The 21,871-nt window shown below is 43.4% G+C and overlaps 1 protein-coding gene across 2 annotated transcripts in view; it reads left to right on the top strand.

Moving 5' to 3' along the window:
* The window catches only part of madd (MAP-kinase activating death domain), a 75,923-nt gene that overhangs the window by 26,388 nt on the left and 27,664 nt on the right, over nucleotides 1-21,871 (top strand). For both annotated transcript variants that reach the window (XM_083653105.1, XM_083653104.1), the window contains exons 5-15: nucleotides 1,484-1,615; nucleotides 2,160-2,273; nucleotides 3,295-3,375; nucleotides 8,517-8,689; nucleotides 9,291-9,526; nucleotides 9,608-9,764; nucleotides 10,038-10,141; nucleotides 10,353-10,558; nucleotides 11,930-12,183; nucleotides 13,128-13,267; nucleotides 13,706-13,807. In XM_083653105.1, coding sequence (XP_083509231.1) covers nucleotides 1,484-1,615; nucleotides 2,160-2,273; nucleotides 3,295-3,375; nucleotides 8,517-8,689; nucleotides 9,291-9,526; nucleotides 9,608-9,764; nucleotides 10,038-10,141; nucleotides 10,353-10,558; nucleotides 11,930-12,183; nucleotides 13,128-13,267; nucleotides 13,706-13,807 — 1,699 coding nt within the window. The remainder of the gene's footprint in view (nucleotides 1-1,483; nucleotides 1,616-2,159; nucleotides 2,274-3,294; nucleotides 3,376-8,516; nucleotides 8,690-9,290; nucleotides 9,527-9,607; nucleotides 9,765-10,037; nucleotides 10,142-10,352; nucleotides 10,559-11,929; nucleotides 12,184-13,127; nucleotides 13,268-13,705; nucleotides 13,808-21,871) is intronic.

The raw sequence follows: 21,871 nt of genomic DNA, 5'->3' as shown, positions 1-21,871 counted from the left end.
CAAAATGAAGATGTACGTCTCTGGGTTCACCAGGAAAAAAAAAGTGAGCTTTTAGCATGTTCTGTACTCTACTTATAGCCATTTATATACACCCTGTTTTCCCCCAAAATGTCTCTCTGAGAAAAGAAATTGCAGAAAATGGCATTTATGTATTTATGCACACAATCTCATGCAGAACTCGCTCTCAATTCTTTTATTTTGAACTGTATTGACATCAGACATGTAAATATTATTCGTTAGGACACAAATGACAAAAAAAAAAAATATATATATATATATATATATACACATGAAGTGCTTTTTTTTTTACATTCAACAATACAGTTTACTCGGTGTGAGTGAGTGTGCAGACAGACAGACAGACAGACAGACAGACAGACAGACAGACACACCGACAGACAGACAGACAGACAGACAGACAGACAGACAGACAGACACACACACACACACACACACACACACACACACACACACACACACACACACAATCCCCCTTTTAGATTTCTAACACCACATAGGATAAGCAATAACCACGCCCTGTGGCGCTGGGATTGGCCAGGAGCAACACTGGAGGGCACGCAGCCCAGCGATTACATGAACCAACTGAATAGCTCTTGAGAAAGGACAGCGGGCTGCTCTGACTCCCGCTTCTGCCTTGTGCCTTGCTGTTGTGTGTTTATTTTGCACCCGTCCTCGTCCATGTCTCCCTGTTATCTGATCGTTCCCGTTTTCCCCTCGGCTATTCAACACGTCCTCACCGCCCTCGCAAACTGATCGATCATTTCCTCATTCCTCCGATGATCAAACACATCTCTTGATTACTTTCTCCCGGCTGGCACAGAGGAAGGCGACTCCAGCTCGTGCAGCGCGCCGAGGCGCGTTTCAATGGCGTTTCTCCTGTCTGCACAAGGAAGCGTTACCAGTTTTCTGCTTTTCCTCCTGCTCAATTTCAAAACAACAGCTGCGGTATGTGTTTGTTCACGTGTTGTCTTAGATGATAGGGACCTGATACCATGTGACAGGCTGGGGAAGTGTTTAAACTACGCCCTGCAGTAATAAAAACAAAAACACGTCAAACACGTCATTGGCGGGGAGGGCTATTTCTGATAACACGTCAAAGACGTCATTGGCGGTGAATGAGTTAACGATCAATTATCGATTTTCGATAATTGATGAACATCCCTAATTGGGAGTCACCATGAATAGCCCAAATATTCTGTGTATGTCTGGGGAAACGTCGTCATTGCTGCGGTTTTATTTTGTGCAGTGGTCAAGTTGAGCAATCGTTAGGGTTATTGAGAAATTCTCTCTCTCTCTCTCTCTCTCTCTCTCTGTCTCTCTCTCTCTGTCTCTCTCTCTCATATGACAGTGATACAATTTAAAAACCTGCCAGCTTTGGATTAAACAGCATAGAAGAGTATGTTTATTAGTAGTTGTGGCCTCATGATACAATGCCTGTGTGTTTTTGATGTCTTCCCCTCAGGTGGTGCTTCAGTCCCGAGATTACAACGCCCTGTCTATGAGCGTCATGGCCTTCGTCGCCATGATTTACCCTCTGGAGTACATGTTTCCTGTCATCCCCTTACTGCCAACATGCATGGCCTCTGCTGAACAGGTACATGATGACAGATTTGAATAAGGATATTTGAAACTGTGATGACGACAGTAAAAAGTTGTGTGAAAAGTTATAAATAATATTATATATTAATAATTATTTTACAGTAGAGAATTCAAGAGATAGGCACAATATATTGAAATTCAATATATTGCAATGCAAAACAAATGACAATACTTATTGGTGGACAGAAGAATGAATTACGTTATACGATATTGGTTACATTTTATTCTGCAGTAGTAGTGATCACAAATGAGACAGCTTTGACCATTACAATAAATTTCCCAAGCTCTCCACTGAATATATATTGTTTTCAACAGCAATAAATGGGTGAACCCAAGAAGAACCTGGAGCACTCTCAAAACTCGAGCCCTGTATCAAATCATATCTTGAAATAAGCACATCACCCAACCCCCTAGAGAATTCCTTTATATATTTTAGAATTCTCTCAAATGTACAGTGGAACTTTGGTGCAGCGATGTGATTCTGAACAGGTGACAGTGGGATGTGACTGACTGACTGATCCATGTTCTCCTCTCCACAGCTCCTCCTTGCTCCTACTCCCTACATTATAGGTGTACCAGCGAGCTTCTTCCTCTACAAATCGGATTTCAAAATGCCGGACGATGTGTGGCTCGTGGACCTTGACAGCAACAAGGCCAGTATTATTTCCATAATGGCGGATCCTTCTTCTATTGTCTGTTTTCATGTCGTCAGTGTTGAGAGAATTTAGAGTTGTTGTAATACCTCCCTCAAGACCTAGGGGGCTAGCCTGGTAAACCAGCCCGTCACGTGTCGTGAACTCACATTTCATTTGGTTCTCCGTGACGGTCTGGCCCCGACGCCAGTGGGGGGGTTTAGCAGAAGCGGAAGAGCCAATCAGCGACTCCGCTGTGATTGACAGCGCACGTTGCCCAATCAGGAACGCCACTAGCACTGCACTAACAAAACAGTAATGGCCGCCTCCTTGCCTGATCGTCTCGAGGAGTCATGTCAGCGTTTGTCTAGTTTAAACAGCCATAAAGTGCAGTTATTGCAGAAATAGACTCAATAACAACAATTAAACGAGTACAGAAGTATCGCGGCAACCGCAGAGTTTCTCGGCGGAAAATATGTTTTTGCCATTCTCCCGAGTGGATTTGGGTTTGACTGGATCCGACGCTGATTGGCTGAAGGAGTTGTCTGTCAAGGCAACTACGCCCGCCCATGCTCCCGCCCCTGCTAAACCCCCCCCATGGCGTCGGGGCCAGACCGTCACGGAGAACCAAATGAAATGTGAGTTCACGTGACGGGCTGGTTTACCAGGCCACTAGGGGGCACTATCTGCAGTAAACTGCCCTAATCTAAGACTTCCTGTCTTAGGTATGTAGACATCTGAATGGTGTGATTCTAGGTCAGTCCCCAGAGGCAAGGGTAGGAGGAGGGGGGCTGAACCAGAGCTTTTTGTAAATAAATCATTTTCTAGTTTATTGGTTTTTATTATGTTAGAATAGTAATTTTACCACATCAGGACGGAATTTACAAATAATTTGTTATTCACCCGCTGATTCAGAACCTCTGTGCTTGTATGATTTTAAGATGCAAGGGGCATTCATTTGTAGAGGATTTCTGTTTGTTTTTCTGAACATGACTCTGTAATGAATTTCAACTCAATTTAAAGTGTTGCCTTTCTTCTGCAGGTCATAGCACCCACCAATGCAGAGATTCTCCCGCCTCTGCCGGAGCCTGAGGCAAGCGAACTTAAGAAACATCTGAAGCAGGTAGGCGCGTTTACCAAAGCAGATTCGGACCTTGTTTTGATATTTGTCAGTGTGATATTTTCCGATCCTGCTGCACCATAGCTGCCTAAACACTGTGGGGCTCCTGGTATATACTGTATACATACGAATAGTTTGCACCGGCATATTTGGAGCCCAGGTACTGCTTAAGGACAGACCGTAGGGGTTGTCCTACAACCCAGGTTTTCCTTCGTTTCGAACTTCTGATTCTCACACTATGCTTGGCTGCACCTCGCAGTGAGGTTCGCTGCGAGGTGCAGCTAAGCATAGTGTGAGAACCCGAAGTTCGAAACGAAGGAAAACTATGATGTCTCTCTGACTGCTAATTGATCACACTTGTATATAAACCTGAAACTTCTCTTTCAGCCATGTGAAGAGTAGGGACTGAGTTCCTACTTCAACAGAGTTGTATGTACCGTGCATAGAGTGTGTGGGAGCATTTTGAATGGAGTGTCGTAGCACACTAACGGAAACAACTGTTTTTCTTTCTTTTTCTTTGCATGCACTAGCCCCTGGAGGTAATGCGGACACTAGGGGGCGCTGCCACCCAAGCAAAAAGCCTTAGTTGTACTTGTAATAGTGGTAGTAACTAACTAACCCTCTAACTATAAGAATCTAACATACCCTCAGAATCTGGTTCTGATTGAAGGCACCGCTCTTTCCCCGCGCGCTTTCACACTGCGAGCGACGCAATCGGCGAGCCCATTCATTTCCGCTCATAGTATTATGTTACATCACCTCATGGCCGTGTTGGTAGGTAGGACAATCACGGGTGATTGTAATGGGTTTAACGGGTGATCATAATAATCAGGTGACAGCCACAGCCAATGAGCTGTGAATATATGGCAAAGCGCCATATTGGTAGGAAAAAATGCATGTGACACCGTGGAATACTATGAATAGAGCTGAGTGATCAGGGAAACGCCAAGGTTTGCCACCGCTGAACTTTTCGCGGTCTACAATCGATCAGGTTTCCGCACTTCCACGTGTCCCTGCTGATGTGATTCTGTTTCGGGGAACTTGTCCGTTGTCTTGGCAACGTGCAAACATGGACAAAAAGTTGATTCCAGGCTTAAAAGACTACAAGGATGCTTAGAGAACGGTTGCGTTGATCCTTTCCAAAAAATTAGAATATCATGGAAATATCATGGATGACCGGGGGCTTCAGCGGATTGTCAAGCAAAGACGATTCAAAAATTTGGCTGAGATTCAGAGGGAGTGGACTGAGGCTGGAGTCAGTCATAACTGAGAAGTAACTGCTGATTTTCTTCACACTATAATCATTTCTTGAAATACTGTATTGGGGGGTTTTCTGGAGCTGTAGGCCAAATTTATGAAAAATGAAACAAATAAAGGCTAGAAATATTTCACTTTGTGTGTAATGAATCTATAATCTATGAAAGTTTCACTTTTTGAAAGGAATTATGGGAAGAAAATAACTTTTCCATGATATTCAAATTTTTTGGAAAGGATCTGTAAATATATAGATTATTTCTCTCGGTCAGAACTTTGTGGTTGCTCGCAGTGTGTACAAGCGGTCACTCTAATCTTGTTCCTTGCCTGCTGTTTTCGTTTCTTCTTTAGCACATGTAATTGAATTAGGACATTGATGTTATCCCGGGAGCTTTTAGCATTGAAATCTTACCGATCTTAATTTGCCAAAGCTTTGGACATTGATGTTATCTGGGGAGCTTTTAGCTTTGAAATGTTAGATCTTAAATTGCCTAAGCTTCAGCAATACCACAGAACGCGCACAATTATCTCTGTTATGTTGTTTAACCCATTGATACCTGATGCAGCATTTGTGTGTGTATCCCTTTTGGTCTTAAAGGGATACACACACAAATGAGGGATATACACGCAAATGCTGCATCAGGTATCAATGGGTTAAGCAGTATTTCACCATAATAGATTTGCTGTAGGTATGAGGAGTATTGTTGGTTTAGGTAACTAGCACTAGCAGTGCTCCTCACTTGCTTTTATTTTGAAACCCTCCTCCAGGAAGTCATGCTTTTTCATCACACATTCAAACTACAGTGACGAGAACAATGCAATGTATCTTTCTATGGTCCTACATCAAGTTGCTTTTTGCCGGTGGGTTCTGTGGATTCATCTCAAATCGTGAAGTCATATCAAAAGTATGAACCGAAGCTGTTTCGCTCGTTAAGTTAATATCACTTTATATCATGGGCTCTTAGAACTAACACATTTGCCACTTATGTTGCGTCCCAAACTCACTAATTGCGCAGTTGATCATGCCTTGAATCAGAGCCGGTTCAGTACCTGTGTGTGAACACTGTGTGCGCAAAGTGCGATTGAGAGGCTGGTGTGAACGTGTGCAAACTACAGCCTCAGTTATAGCAGTTGTGCATTTGAAATCAATTGATCAATTGATATCTGAATGGAAACGATGTCACTGAAGATGGTTAACTGTTGTTGGTGAACTACAGAATATATCTCCACACTGTAATGCCAACGTATAATGCTGCCGATATGCGAGTCACTGAAAAATACTTGCACTTAATACCAGACCACACGTTAAAATCAGGCCCAAACGAGTGGGCTGGTTTCTTTACTTTGACAAAGATGATGCTATATCAGTTCAGCTCACCCAACATTTTATTTATTTCCTGAACTGATGACTTTCAGTTAAAGGCGATGATTTGGATGCATTAAGTCTGCAAGTATTTCTTTCTTTATTTTTCTTTCTTCAAAGATCTGCTCTTTTGTATTGGTCATCACCATTCCATCGTAACCACTGGGGCTCTTTCCCAGTCGGTTACCATGGATGACCGTTAGTGTCTTTTTAGTGGCTGAGTTGTACAGGTGACGTCATTACTGTTTTTGTTTTTGTGTCGCATTGTCTATGTATTTTCCCACCACTGTCTTTCATGTTTTCAGCATCTGTTCAATCTTTCTCTTTCATCTCTCTCTCTATCACACACACACTCTCTCTCTCTCTCTCTCTCTCTCTCTCTCTCTCTCTCTCCATCTCACTACTCCCTCTAGTGGCCATCCATCGGTTTTCAGAGCAAACAACAAAAATGTGTATTTTCTTATCTCCTCTCTTCAGTGATTTCTTGGAAGTTGAAAATGGAAACGATGAGAAAGCAAAAACAAGCTTGCTGGCATCTCCACCCCCCACCCCCTAGCCTATTTATGTCTTTGATTGCGCAAAGTGAATTCAAACCACTTCAGCAATATATTTTTTATTTTCCCACGCAGTTGGTTTCAGTTCAGTGCCATGAAGGTGGGCCCAGAAATACACTTTCTTTATTTGCTGTCAGCAAAACAAAATGGGGATAAGAAACTAAAGAAAGTGCTGTTGAGAGGAGAAAAAGAAAAAGAACGGAAAGGGCGTTGGCCTCGACCCTTTTCGTCACATGTTGTTCCAGTCGTGTGTCGCTCATGAAGTTCTCATCCCAGGCTTTCATGTGATTCTCCCGGCATCTCTCTTCCTCTTTAGTGTCTGGTTAGATTGACCGTGATCACCCAAAAGCAGATCTTCTCCACTGACAATAAGGTTCTTCATCTCTCCTCCTGTGGCATGTGGAATGCCCATGCACGGAACATCTTCTCTGTCCCATTGTTTTTTTGCTTGTCCCTACTACTATGTTACTTCTCGAGACTTCTCTACAACGCATAACGTTGGCAGAGAACTTGTGTGGCCCCCCGCGATCTTCTCGACTCTGCTTAGCTCCGGCTTGAGCATGACTGAATGTGCGTGCGTGCATCTATCTTGGCATCAGTGAGTGTTCCTGTAACCCTGAGCGAGATCTGACCGAGCTAATCACCTTGACCCGAGTTACATTCATCCAGACCCCCCCCAGCAACTAAATGTGTTCCATCATGCTAAGCCTAACATTGACTCAAAAGTCTGCAGCAGTTCCCTTCAAGCAAACCATGTATGGTGACTCACTTCCCTCTTGCGCCCTCCTCTTCCAAAATGGCTACTCCCACAGCGGGCATCAACACGCACAAGACTTAAGGTCTAAGTAACCGTTTATCATCTCTCGCCTCATCTCACTTCTGTCTTAGTATTTGGAGAGACTGCTCCTCAAACAGATGATCTGTGTTCAAGGTAGGGCTGGGTTAAAAAAAAAAATCGATATATCGATATTGAATCGATATTCATGTGAAGGAACAAGTATCGATACATAAATCCCAGTATCGATATTTTACAACAAAAAAATTAAATAAATAAACATAGGCTATAATATTATAGGCTCTGTGTGGTAGTTAAAACATACTTTCAAGTTGACGTTTATTTATGTTTGTAGTTGAAACAAAAACATAAATACTGTAGGCTACATGTGCATTGTGCATGCACGATGAGCCAGATGTACAGACCTCAAATCTGTTTGCACTTTAATGTTTGTGAACTGGAAATGTTCATGAGCTGTATTTAATTTTATTTTATTTTATTTACAAAGCATTTATACTTTATGAAACACTGTTTACAACATGCCAACATGCTGCTGTTCAATGATTCTGTTGTATAGTGGAAATCTAAATTTGTTTGGCTTCTCACAGAAGACTGTAAAGAAAGATAAGATGTTGAAGGAGTATGTTGGTCATGTTTAAATAAAAAAGAATTACATGATGTAACTGCTTGCTTTATGGTCAATTCTTAATGTAAATATTAATACTTTTTAATAATGCACCAGGTTAGAGGGTTCCTTGTACAATTTACAGCATTAGTTATTTGAGAATCTCTTCCATTATCAAAGCAAAACTGGTATTGTAACTAAAATATCGTATCGTATCGGAAATCGTATCGACTTGGGACCTTGTGTATCGGAATCGTATCGTATCGGGAAGTCAGTGGCGATACCCAGCCCTAGTTCAAGGCACTGCTGACGTGTGCTTGAATGAGATACTTAATTCCTACAAGCTTCTGGGACGTCACTGTTCTGTCGCCGACCCTGAACGCTGATCCTCCTGTAGAGAGGGCAGTCAATAAGATTAGATCATAGATTCAATAAAGTATAACAATTAGTATTATTATTATTAAACTGCTGTTGATGCCAATAGTGGGAGTGGTCCATCGTGTATGGCTGTGTTTTCCCTCGAGCTCCACTGCGGTGAGTTTTAAAACGTGTGCCGTCTTCACCTTGTTCTAGGCCTTGGCCAGTATGAGTTTGAACACGCAGCCCATCCTGAACCTGGAGAAGTTCCAGGAGGGCCAGGAGCTGCCGCTGCTCCCCCCCGGACGAGACCGCGCCTCCCCGTCGTCCACCGAGTTCAACCCCCTCATCTATGGCAACGACGTGGATTCTGTGGATGTGGCCACGAGGCAAGCCGTCACCATGTCTCTCTCCACTGTCCATTTAGTTAAAGTGTCTCATTACTCATTACTGCAAGATGCTAAGCTAGAGCCATATGAAATCTGTTTGATTATTTTCCAAATTCTGTTTTATTTTTTCCTGAATTTTCCATTTTAATTTTAATTGAGGTGTCAAGAGCGATATTTTTCTTTTTTTGACGACTTGGCTCTCTCAGACGGCCTCTTCGATGTGTTTCTCAAGTTGAAAACTAAGTCGTGAGGTGCAGTAAGGGTCCCACGCAAGACCGGCCCCCCTCTCAAACCACCCCAATCAAAAACTGAATCATTTCTCTAGGCCTATTTTACAATTATGAAATAATTTAGGTTACTACGATCATTAGATCTACTTCTTATTTTGATAATTAGGCCTACTTTTATCAATTTCACCCAAATTATGGAAAATTTTGTAATATTCCATGTTTTACAGTTGATTCCATTTTTATGACCAAATTCCATGATTCCATCCATTTTTTCAGTTTTGTGCATTATACAAACTTAAAAGTCCTGTCCGATTCCAAATTTGAAAGAAATATTAATTCGGAATAACTTCAACTCTCCTTTGTCTTTGCAGGGTTGCCATGGTAAGGTTCTTCAACTCCCCAAATGTTCTCCAGGGGTTCCAGATGCACACTCGCACCTTGCGCCTCTTCCCGCGACCGGTCGTGGCCTTCCAGGCGACATCCTTTCTGGCTTCTCGCCCGCGGCGCTCCAGCTTCGCAGAGAAACTCTCTCACACCCAGGCGGTGGAGTTTTACGGGGAGTGGGCTCTCAACCCCACCAACCTGGCCTTTCAGAGGATCCATAACAGTAAGACTCCACACGGGATCATAGCCAACGTGTGAATTATTAATTGTGCGCCGTGCGTTATCGACACACTTCCTGTTTCAGATGTGTACGACCCCTCCCTGATTGGAGACAAGCCCAAGTGGTACGCTCACCAGCTGCAGCCTGTCCTCTACCGCGTCTACGACGGCAGCTCCCAGCTGGTCGAGGCTATGGCCGGTCCACTGGAGGACGATGGCAATGACTCCGATCCCACGGACAGGTACGGAAGAACCATGTCGTCATTATGTCACGTTGTCATTATGTCCCCGCTTATCCTATTTCAACAGGAAATACATGACAACAGGAAGCAAGATGCTTTCGAAGTGTGATTTTTTTTTTTACTTAAACAAACCAAAACCAGGCTTTCGGTCTATAGCGCAATTCTGTCTGCTGAAATGCTAAATTGAGTTTGAGGTTTGTGTGTCAAATTAGTTCCAGTTGGTAGTTTCAGTTAGCGGGCCTTGGGTATAATAAGAACTTGAATTTGTTGCAGCGGCAGTGACAGTGAGGCGTACGACGACTCCAGCTCTTCCTATTCCTCACTTGGAGACCTTGTGAGTGAGATGATCCAAGGAGACATCCAGGGAGACACGCCAAGTAAGTTGTTACACAATACTATGCAGTGGAAGTGGAGATAATATTCCCAAGAACACATAATAAACTGAAAAATGATCCTAACTATATACGTCTTCAGTGGTTTTGTCACTGGTTGGTGGTTGTTTTAGCTAATTATTTTTGTTATTTGTTAAAAAAAAACATAAATAAAACACCATTTACTTACATGTGGTATCGTCCATTGATGCTTTAGGCTTGGACCCGCCTACGCATGCTGCATTGGGGGATGCGAGTGAGGTGGAGTTCCAGGACTTCCAGGAATTCCGGGACGGTCCCGGTTCGGAGTGTCCGCCCGGCGGGGACGGACCCGCCGAGCCCTCGGACGGACTGACGCTCCGCTCAAGCTCCAGCACCACTGCAAGCTCAAGTCCCAGCACAGTCATCCAGGGAGTCAACCATGTGTGTGCCCGTTCCAATGCTGTTATAGTCATCACTAGGGCCGTTGAAGAATCTTGCTGTTTCATATTGTCATTGACAATTTTGATAATTGGGCAGGATGCTAATTTTCACATATAGCCATTTTTATGCATACCATATGAACCATAATCACACCAGTACAAAGGTTGAGGTTTAATGTTTTCAATATTGTATTCTTCATAAAGATGAACTAAACCCCACACCAAAATGTGTGTAAAGCCTGACATCTAATGGCAAAAGTATGCTATTGAAATTCATCTACTATTGGCTGATTTTTGGTGCCAAGGGATGTCACCTTCTATCTTGTCTATGCCTGAAGTTTTTTAGTTATGTGCTGTTTTGAATTTTAACTTGTGCCGATGTCTGCATTTTAACCTGTAAATTGGTAATTAATTCAGCCTATGGACTGCTATATGCCAATAAAGTACTACTACTATAGAGTACAACAGGTGGTGACATCACCTGGCACCAAAGATCAGCTTTTGGTTTGGGTTTGGGGAGTAGTTACTCTATATAAATAAATACACGTACAGTCAAAATAGAATGAATGCTAAATTAATCTAATCTGGATTGATATAGGCGATCAAAAATTGGGGGGGCGAAAAGTCTGTTGAATATCTGCCATTACTTTATCAGACGGACTGACAACAATGCATTATCGTCCAAATTTGCAATCGCCATGGAAACTGCAAATCTTTACTTACTTTTACTTTATTGCAGATGCAATAAAGTGCCGCTGCAGATGCTTTTATCCAAAGAGACGTACAACAGATAAAATACATCACACAATAAAACATAGCAGAACAATGGAAATAGATTAAAACAGACAATATGTGATCATGATAAAAATATGCGTAGATAAAAGATGATCAAGAGTGCAGATTATTACAGTGTATAAAACAATTCAGGAGTGAAAGAGGTGCAGTAGAGGGAGAGGTAGGAAAGTGGATAGTAAATAGATGTGTTTTTAGTTTTCTTTTAAATATGGGCAGAGATGTGGCCGTTGTAGCCGCGGGGGGGGGCGGAGCTCATTCCACCAAGTCGGGGCGAGATCTGAAAAAAGTCCAAATCAATTTGATTTGATTTGATTTGATTTATTTATTTAGACGGGACAATGCAAAATTAATGAACACAATAACCATGGAACAGATAAAAACATCTGGAACATAATAAAAGTGTAAAAATCGCCGGATTTAGCACAAGGCTAGTTTCCATCCGTTGTCCCCGAAACATAAAACACAAAAACATAAAAACAGAATATATAAAACAACAAAACATAGGCATCAAAGTGCTTTACACCCGTAAAATGGCTCTATTTTGGCTTAATTGACATCTCCTCGGTTTCATTTCCAGGAGCTGGTGGAAGCAGCTGAATTGGAGGCATCGGCGGGCACAGCCCTACAGAACCCTGTCCCGGGCCTGGGCAGCCAGCCGTTCCCCAGAACCGCTGCCGACGCCGGCCCGCTGGATCCAGCCAACAAAAAGCCAGAGTATGACAACCCATACTTTGAGCCGCAATATGGCTTCCCCTCTGAGGATGACCCCGAAGCTGAAGAGCAAGTGGAGTCGTACACCCCTCGATTCAACCAGAACCTCAATGGCAACAAGTGTGTTTCAACTTGTTCATCACTTGAATGAATGTTTGATCATCATTCAAAGGGGCTCTTTGACCACCCATCCGATGTCCTTGTACCAAAAGCCCTTTTGGACATTCCTGTTACCAATTCATTTTTGTTCAATATGCCCTGTCGATTCCATGGTGGTCTTGAATCTTTGGTGGTGTTGTGTTGTGTGCGGTGATGTGAGTGTTTGAGTTTCCCTTATCGTATGCATTATGTATATGCACTATATGTGACCCGGTCTAGTGAAAGTGGTAAGAAGTAAGCAACCGTGAAGTAGCGCAAATGAAGAAAACGTTTTCTTTTCTTCATATTACGCAAGTTTACACGTTGAAGAACACACTCGCTATAACCAAAAAAACGTTTTAAGATCACTAATAATTTGTTAGCAAAGGAAGGACGGTTGTTCAGGGTAAACCAAGCTTGTTCACCAACTTTCAGGGCGATTTTCTCTGAATGTTGCTTTTCGTACAGTACCGCGAGTGAGTACAAACATTCAAATAAGCATATCTTCAACTAGTTTCAGATTTTAAAGTATATGACACATCATTTTAAGGCTTACAATCTGCACTTTCATCATTTGTAAGAAACTGAAGAATGATCTTGGCCTACTTGTTACACAAAACACCAGTCCCTGTCACATATGTCTCTGTGTCTTTAACACCTAATGTACACCAGATGTTATGTTCCGGCTGCGTTGCGGATCCGGTAAGACTGTCGGATCAGACTCTCGCCCATGTTACTAGCTGGGCAAGACACGCGGTACGGAACAAATACGCACCTGTTCTATTTTTGTCGGACCCTGCATGTGTCTGACAGATTACATGGGTTTGGGTCTGTTCGCAGCCGTACCGTAGCCGTACCGCATCTGTTCCGGAGCTGTTGGACATTAGCCCTGAGGCACCACTGATGCATTCTGGTACTTTTTTCAGGGCACATCGTCCTTTACGTCCCAGTAGCCTGAGGTTGCCTGGCGAGTCTGACGGAGAGGGAGACTCCCGCAACAGCTCCCCCAACTCCACCATCTCCAACAACAGCGGCGACGGCTTCGGAGGCCTCATGTCGTTTGCTAGTAAGTATGCTTGACCTGAACTCTTTACAGTGCAGATATTTTTTTCCAGCCCGGTCCAGCATGATTGTGCAACATGTGAAATTTGTTCAAATTGATCGACATTTACAAAGGGCGATGATTCAGATTGGCTTTGCGCACATAATCGCATAACGAGAAAAACGGTGGTCAGACTGAGGTTTTACCTTACCTGAGAAATTTTGTTTTTGTTTTATTTGCATGCTTTTAAATTGAGTCTGTGAGTTTGATTTTTTTTTAATTATATCACTGGTTTGATTGAATTGAGTTTATGTGCTTACTGCTTTTGCCAGTGGCAGCCCGCACATATTGGATATTTGAAGAGTGGATAATGTTAAATTGCGATATCATTGGTTTCAGTGGATACTTTTATCAGTTGTCTTTTCTGATTGTGATTATCAACTGCTCTCACTTCTACCACAGGCAATCTTTACAAGAACCATGGCAGCAGTTTCAGTTTATCCAATCTAGCTATTCCCAACAAGGCAGCGAGGGAGAAGTCCACACCTTTCCCCAGTCTAAAAGGTACAACCACACAGCCAAGCTGCCCACTCTTACTCCATCTTACTCCATTTCTTTATGCATCTCAAGTCGATGACATTGGTGTCCGTGTTGGTGCCGCGTTCTCTGTCCCAGATGTTCCAGTATGGGTTCAGAGTGAGATGAGCCACAAGAAATATAATTTTATTTATTCTTATTAAAGCCACATCAGCCATGTAAGAAAAAATAAATTTCTCCAAACGAGCAGTTTTGACTTCCATAATGTTGTGACATCACAGCGTAGCGTAGCTGTGTAGAATGGAAAAATTTCCAGAAAACAAACAACTGCACCAAAGATGGATCTATCCTAACAAATCTGTTAACAACGGGGAAAAAATAGATTAATTTTCCCGTTGTTATTTTTTGTTCTCGCTTAAACCGAATGTTTTATGGTCACTCAAGATTCTCTGGATCACGTGTTGGCTTGGTTCGAGTCTTAAAACTCGTTACATTTGGATTTATCGAAATGTCTATGGAGAAAATGGACACGGAACTTACTCTATCTATCTATGTATCTATCATCTATCTATCTATCTATCTATCTATCTATCTATCTATCTATCTATCTATCTATCTATCTATCTATCTATCTATCTATATGAAAAATTTACATTATTGCTTTTATGGCTGACCCGTACTTTCTTACGCTGGATTATGCTACAATTGAATAAAATGTCATTTTGATTGTATCAATATGCTTTTATGAAACCTTGATAAGTCTCAAAATAGTTATATTGATATGGCCTGCATTACTTAAGAACTGAATAGTGTACCATTCTTCGCTATTTGATGTTTCCTCAGCACAGCCCTGTATTTTCAGCCTGTATTTTTTTAGCATTCTTATTCAAAATCTTTACTTTCTTCCCTTGTCTGCCCTTTTATTTATTTTTGTTTCTTTTTCAAAATAACTTTTTGTACGTAAAAGAATATTTTAATTTTGATGTTGATGTTGAGGCGGAAAAGGAGCAAACAGGTTTGTAGAGCTGTTTCTTTATAGCTTGACGTTCTTCCCTCTGGATTGCTAAATTGATATGGCACTATTTCTAAGCAGGATATTGAGGATATATCATGTAGACTTTTCTCTCAAGTCCTCACACGTCAATGTTATGGGGACCATTCCAGAGAGAGAGAAAAAGGTGAAGCATGGTATCGTTGACTCAATAGCTTCACTCCAAGTGGAATAGCTGCCATAGGAAATGTTCCGTTCCTTTTGATTTTGATTTTGATTTTGTCTTGTCTTTGTTGTTCAGATGACCCTGACAGCCCGGGTATGTTATGTCTGGTGTGATTAGTTTGTTTTGCCCCTCCCCCCTTCCCCTCTCTTAACTAGATATTCCTATGACCCACACCTTTCTTACACCCCGTTTCTCAGCCTAGGACTAAGATAGCTGATACACCTGTATTTTCATTCATGTATATTCATGCCACGCCCCCCTGTTCCTTTGCCATTGCCCTCTGTGTGATTGGTGGGAGTCTATATTGATGCGCTCTGATGCACACATTTATAGTCAACACAGATCTCTTTAGTTGTGACCTACATGCTGTTATTGGTGTGGCATCTCCTTGGAATGATGTGCCTTCGGTCCTGCAAGATGGATGCTCAATTCCTTTTAACCACATTCAACACTAACGCTTCTTTAATGTAGTGATGGTTATTTATTTCTGTGATTGACAACGATTTGTCCTCAGTGAATGGGATTGATTTCCACCTGTCTCCCTATTCTAATGTGTGTTTTGCCTTGCTTGCTTGTTTTGGTGGCTCTCCATTCCCTTTCCCCTTAAAGGAACACTCCGCCCATTTTCAACCAGCTTTGTATCATTAGAACATCAGTAGTATATCAGAAAACTGTAAACGGTTTTGAAGTCTGTCATTTAATTTGACAGTTATTGAGTGTTAAAGTGTGGACCAGTGACATCACTGGTCCACACTAACTCAAATTAATAACTCATTAACTCAAATCAACTCTCAATAACTGTCAAACTAGATGAATGATGAATAGTTTGACAGTTATTGAGAGTTGATTTGAGTTAATGAGGACCAGTGATGTCACTGGTCCACACTTTAACACTCAATAACTGTCAAATTAAATGACAGACTTCAAAACAGTTTACAGTTTTCTGATATACTACTGATGTTCTAATGATACAAAGCTGGTTGAAAATGGGCGGAGTGTTCCTTTAAGAAGTCACTCACTGTTTTAGCAGGAATCACGTTGACACTTTGAAGACCACACTTTACCCGATCGCTCCGTTATGATTCTGAATCACACTTTCGCTATATTTATGTGTTTTAGAACAAAAACTCTGTCTGCTGCTAGAATTAGCCTACATGCTATTCTAGAGAAGCAACTCAATCTACCATCCATTGCTCTAGATGTACATTTTCAGATTAGAACCTGCACACTGGACTGACAGTACTAGACAGACCCCAGGTTTACGCAGTGTTACTGACAGAGCCCAGGCTACTTATTGATATGCAGCGTGAGCGCTAGCTATGTGCAGCTCCCAGATGGTGCTGCTCTTTGGAAAATGTTGAATCTGCAGCAATGCCAAAGACATGAGATTAATCCTTTCATTCAACCATTCTAGGCTGATTCCATCATCAATACATATTGTCTCTCTCATTTCATTTCTGTCTGTCCTTTGTTTTTCTCTCTTGTTATCTCCTACCTTATGTTCTCTCTGTTTGGCGCCGTGTTGAGTGTGCATGTCTGCTGTGTTACGGGCTGATGTTCAGACTGCTTGTGTCTGGGCCGGTGTCCCTCTCTCTGTCCACCTTCTTGTGCGGCACTAATTCTGGGTTTTGTGTGCAGTATTTGGGCTAAATTCTCTAATGGCGATAATTACAGAGGCCGGCCCGGGGAGCGGAGAAGGTGGGTTCTGCCCTTTTGATCGAGTGAGCTGCATGCTTCTCCCAAGCCAGTCAACTACATCTCCCAGCATCCCCCTTTCTCTGTCCTCATTTCAGTCACCTGACATCAAGGATCCAGTAGAGCATTGAGTCGTCTTACCATATCACCCATCATAGTGACTGTTGCCTCCCTCTGACTTAACTATTATTTCACTTCACTATCGCCAACTACTGTGTGCAAATGGTGTTGGGGCCTGTACAACAATCACGATTAAGCTTAGACATAGTTATTAAGATTATGCAAATTTTCCTATCAAACATATTTTTACCACGGCGCTGGGCGCCGGGGTCATGAGATGGAAAAGTCAGGACAGTCAGTCACTCATGGATGTTTAAGTGAGTTTAGTGGGAAAATGGCCATAGCTTGGGATGGGAAGGTGGTAGAGAGACAGGATTTGAGGGGTGGGTAGCAATAGTGGCTAGGGGGATATGCGTGGTGTTTGGGGGTGGGGGGTGGGAAAAGGGGCCATAGGGATAGGAAGGTGCTAGAGAGTCAGGAGTCTAGGGGTGGGTAGGATTAGTGGCCTGCAGGATATGGGTCATGTTTGGGGGGGGGGGGGCAGGGATAGGATAGGGTTAGTGGCCTGCAGGATATGGGTGGTGTTTGGAGGGAGGGTGGCAGGGGCCATATGGATAGGAAGGTGCTAGAAAGATGGGATTTGAGGGGTGGGTAGGCTTAGTGGCTAGTGGGAAATGGGTGTTTGGAGCAAGAGCGAGGGGGGGAGGGGCCATAGAGATAGGAAGGTGCTAGAGCAGGGGTGCCCACACTTTTTCAGCTTGGGAGCTACTTTTAAAATGACCAAGTCAAAGTGATCTACCAAACATATTTATTTATATATATATACAAACTTGGCTGCCACAGCGAGATCTGACTGGCGCGCCTGTACGTCAATCAAGTGGCAAATGGGCCTATTAGCCTATCATCCATCCTCACTACGGCACTATGTAAAGATTTTTTTTTTTTTTTTTTTTTTTTTCTCTCCACTCAATGCCATGCGATCTACCACACTACCTTCGCGATCGACCGGTCGATCGCGATCGACGTATTGGGCACCCCTGTGCTAGAGAAACTGGATTTGAGGGGTGGGTAGGCTTAGTGACTAGCGGGATATGGATGCTGTTTGAGGGGGGCGTGGGAAAAGGGGCCATAGGAATAGGAAGGTGCTGGAGAGTCAGGATTCGAGGGGTGGGGTAGGATTAGTGGCTAGGGGGATAATGGGTGGTGTATGGGGCGGGGGGCCCGTGGTCTAAAAGGTTTGCACTCGTTCAAACACACATTCTAAGATTAGCAAAATGTGCCAGGAGATGGCACTGTAGTGTGCACTCATCAAGTCCACCACCTGTCCACCTCTGATGGCAGCACATTGTTTATGTGGTCGTCTGCCTCGGCCTAACAGACATCAAGAATGTGGTGGGTGATGAGTCCTTGTCTTTCTTTTGCTCATGCTTCATGAAGAAGCAGCTATAGAGAGCCCCAGGGATGACGTATTTTTGTAGTCGGAACGCGGAAGGCCAGGACTTCCGGGTTCTTCACTGTTTCAGTCTATGGGATTTTTGAACGGGTTTTTGTCGCGATGCTTCAAATAAGGTCTCTGGGCAACGCAAGCTTAATCAAATGCGAACCAGTGTTCAGCGGGATAATCTTCACACATGAGGACCCCTTTCATGAGTTTTGAAGTGTAAATGCGAGCCCGAGAAGTGAAAAGCTCGTGCTAAGCTAATCCAGAACTAGAGACAGTGTCGCATAGGCTTTCCCCGTCACGTCACCACTCAACCTGGAGTGATGTTGATGTGTGCGCTGCTGTGCACTGATTACCCCGGGCTGAACCAGGTGAGGGAAAGAGAATTTCCGTGTTCGTCCTTTGAAGTGATGACGTTATTGACGTATAATATCCCCGTCGACTCAACAGTGTAGTCTCATTTAGCCGTTTGCTAGCTAGCCGCCCTTTTAACGGCACGTAAAAGCTTAAACACTCATAAAAGTGGTCCTCATGTGTGAAGATTATCCTGCTGAACACTGGTTCGCGTTTGATTAAGCTTGCGTTGCCCAGAGACCTTATTTGAAGCATCGCGCCAAAAACGCATTCAAAAATCCCATAGGCGAAAACAGTGAAGAACCCGGAAGTGTTAGCATCGATGTTTTCCGGACTCATTCCTGGGGCTCTCTATTGCAGCACTTGGAGATTGTGCGATGAGAATGAAACCACCCTTCCCCTCCGCTCCTGTCCCCATGACCTCCAAAGTAATGTGTGAGCATGGAACGAGAGCACCCTCTTCAGGAGGCAATAGGGATGAACTAGACCTGTCAAAGTATTGCCTGGGAAAACCAGGGGAGGTGAGGGTTGTTGTAATCCGCAACATGCCCGGCGCTCAATGACTGATGAGTCTCATCGAGTCACATGCAGATCTGAGGATCTTGTCTTGACTCCAAATTCGTCTTTCAGATTGATGTTGACTCTTGGTACGCTGCAGAGCTGCCAAGCTCCTTTACGTGGCTTGCCTGCTGCTTACCTGGCACAGACTTTTGATTGAGTTGGGATGGAGGCTTTCATGTCTCCTGTTAACATAAGCTGACCCCTAAGGACAAGGGCCAGAACCAACCAAAAAAAGCTCTGGGTTGTTCTACCCACCCTAAGAAGCAAATGTTGTAACCTGAGGCCTGCCTATAGCCCCGGTGCCACCCAACCCAAGATATTAATGACCACCGCCAGCCAGCCAGACACCCCATGGGAACTACATAGCTGAGTTCTGTCTCTTAAAGCCAACGTCTCAATCAGACATTTTATCAGAACCACAAGTTCCAATTTTGCCTCAGATTTTGTGATGGACAGAACAAATCCATTGTCTCTCCCTCTCAAAAAGAGCATCATATGCCTCTCTCACAGGCTTTGTGTTTGAACTGAAATCACCGAATTAGAACAAGTCAATTAGATCACGTAAGCTGAACAGATAAAGTCATAAAGAAATCCTGACAACGATGTCTGTGACTTTATGTTCAAACATGAAGCTGCTGATAAATTCTGCTTGTGCAATAAAAAAAACCATGCCTCATTTGCTGTCCCCTCCCCGTGACGTGCCAGGCAGTAATAATCAACAAAGAGATCTCCTCTGTCCCATAAATGTGGCAATAAAGCTGCCTGTCACGCCTGTCAGATCAGAAGACCTCTCTCTTCTCTCCCTGGAGGAGTGTCCTCCTCCCCAACCCTGTGCCTGGGAACCATCATCAGGAAGTGGCAAAATGGCTTGAGGAGGGCTTACACCCTTTGATTTGCCCTTGCTTGTTTAGGCCCTCTGAATGCGCTCTAGCACTCATCACAGCGTAAGGCAGATGAAACAAAGAGGCTATTTACACCTGGCACTAACATGCGTTCTCTGTGATCAGATTGCAATCGGATAGTGTTTGACCGCTTGAAAGTACAGGTGTAAATGCCCCCAAGACGCATTGAGGACAGATTGCGTTCTGATTGGCCAAACCACCTCCGGAGGTGGTCAGGGACGCATTGTGACCACATTGAAAACGAGGGTAAATGCAATGCGTCCTCTCAAACCACATGCGGCAATAGTCACTGCTGTTTTTCTGCCCCTCTACTCTATGGAGTTTGCCTGAACAGATCGCAATCGGATGTGGACACTGGAGACACATATTAATACCAGGTGTAAATGCAATCAGGTTAATGTGGTCAAGCACTATCCGACTGCAATCTGATCACAGAAAACACATGTTAGTGCCAGGTGTAAATGGCCTCAAAGGTCACTTGGTTAATCTGCTTCTTCTAGCAAACTGTTGAGAACATGTAGCAGTGCAGACTCCAGTGCTTGTATTTCATTTCGGTCTCCAGGATTTTCATTTATCTCAAGAAAAGCTAATTCCCGCTCATAGAACTGCTGAAGCTGGACCTCCTTAAGTCTTCATACGAAGCTTTGGAAATGATTATGAGAAGAATCTAGGGCCTGTGAAGGCACACATCCCATACCGAGTGTTTTAGGTGTATGCCTGCCCATAGCTAACAGTGTTCCTCGTTCTGGAATTCACACAGAGTAGGCCATAGTATCCATGCTAATGCTAGGATTTTTTTTTTTTTGTCCAATCATCTTGTGTCATAGATGTTGCACTTGCACCATGAATGATGACCTACCTTGATTCAGGAGTGACACAGATTAAATAGACTCGGTTGACTAAATGTGAAGATTTGCGGTTTAATGATTATTTCGTTAAAAATCATGGGTCCAGCCCTTGGTACTCAGATGCACAGGATATCTCAGCCGTGGGGCTATACTAGTTCGCTATTGACGTTACAGTATACCTTGCAGTGTTTCCCCTAGGAAAATGTTCAGGCCTGGACTGATTTCGAAACGTACCTCGACCGCAACGGTGGGGGCCCTCGCTGGCGACGCTAAACTTTTAGCTAACCTGTTTGCATCTATGTTCGCAATGGCATCCCAAGTGTCATCATACTATTATGGGATGCGATGCGAACAGTTGTATTATGGGATGTGCGTTTCCCAGGCAACGACACACGTTGACATGTTTTGGAACAGCGCTGCACGCTGGCACAATGCTCCTAAAAACAAATTGCTTATGTTGCCCGTTTTGAATGATTTGGCACCCTCTATTACTGTCAACACCAGTATTTCTGTATTGTAATAATATGCCAAGGTTTATTGAAATTTTGGGGAGAAAAAAAAAAAAAAAAAACTTTTTCTGGCCTGGCGGGGGCGCTGTTGGACTGGCGGGCCCGCCAGGCCTGTAGAATGGTAGGGGAAACACTGCCTTGTATAATCTGACTTTGTCTTGTCCTTCACTCATCTCTTTATTTTCTTTGGTGCATGGTCTCATCGATGTAGTTCCTATGCACATGTGTACACTGGCAATGTGTGATGCCACCACCAACGGCGCCATTTGGACTCCTGTGTGTGTGTGTGTGTCTGCGTGCCATGTCCCTGTTTGATCTGTCCTTCACTTCACCTCTATCTTATTAGTAATATACCCTAGCAGTGTTAGTAGTTTCCTCTGCAACAGTAGATTACTAGGTATGTGTCCTTTTCACAATGTGATGTTAATTTCTCTCTTTTGTATTTGATGCTGTAGCTTTTGTAACACATTCTGGTAGTGTAAACAGCCACTACCCTTTCTGCTT

This window comes from Poromitra crassiceps (assembly GCF_964638095.1).
Source record: "Poromitra crassiceps genome assembly, chromosome: 16".
Classification (NCBI taxonomy): domain Eukaryota; kingdom Metazoa; phylum Chordata; class Actinopteri; order Beryciformes; family Melamphaidae; genus Poromitra; species Poromitra crassiceps.
This window is presented reverse-complemented; position numbering and strand designations above follow the sequence as displayed.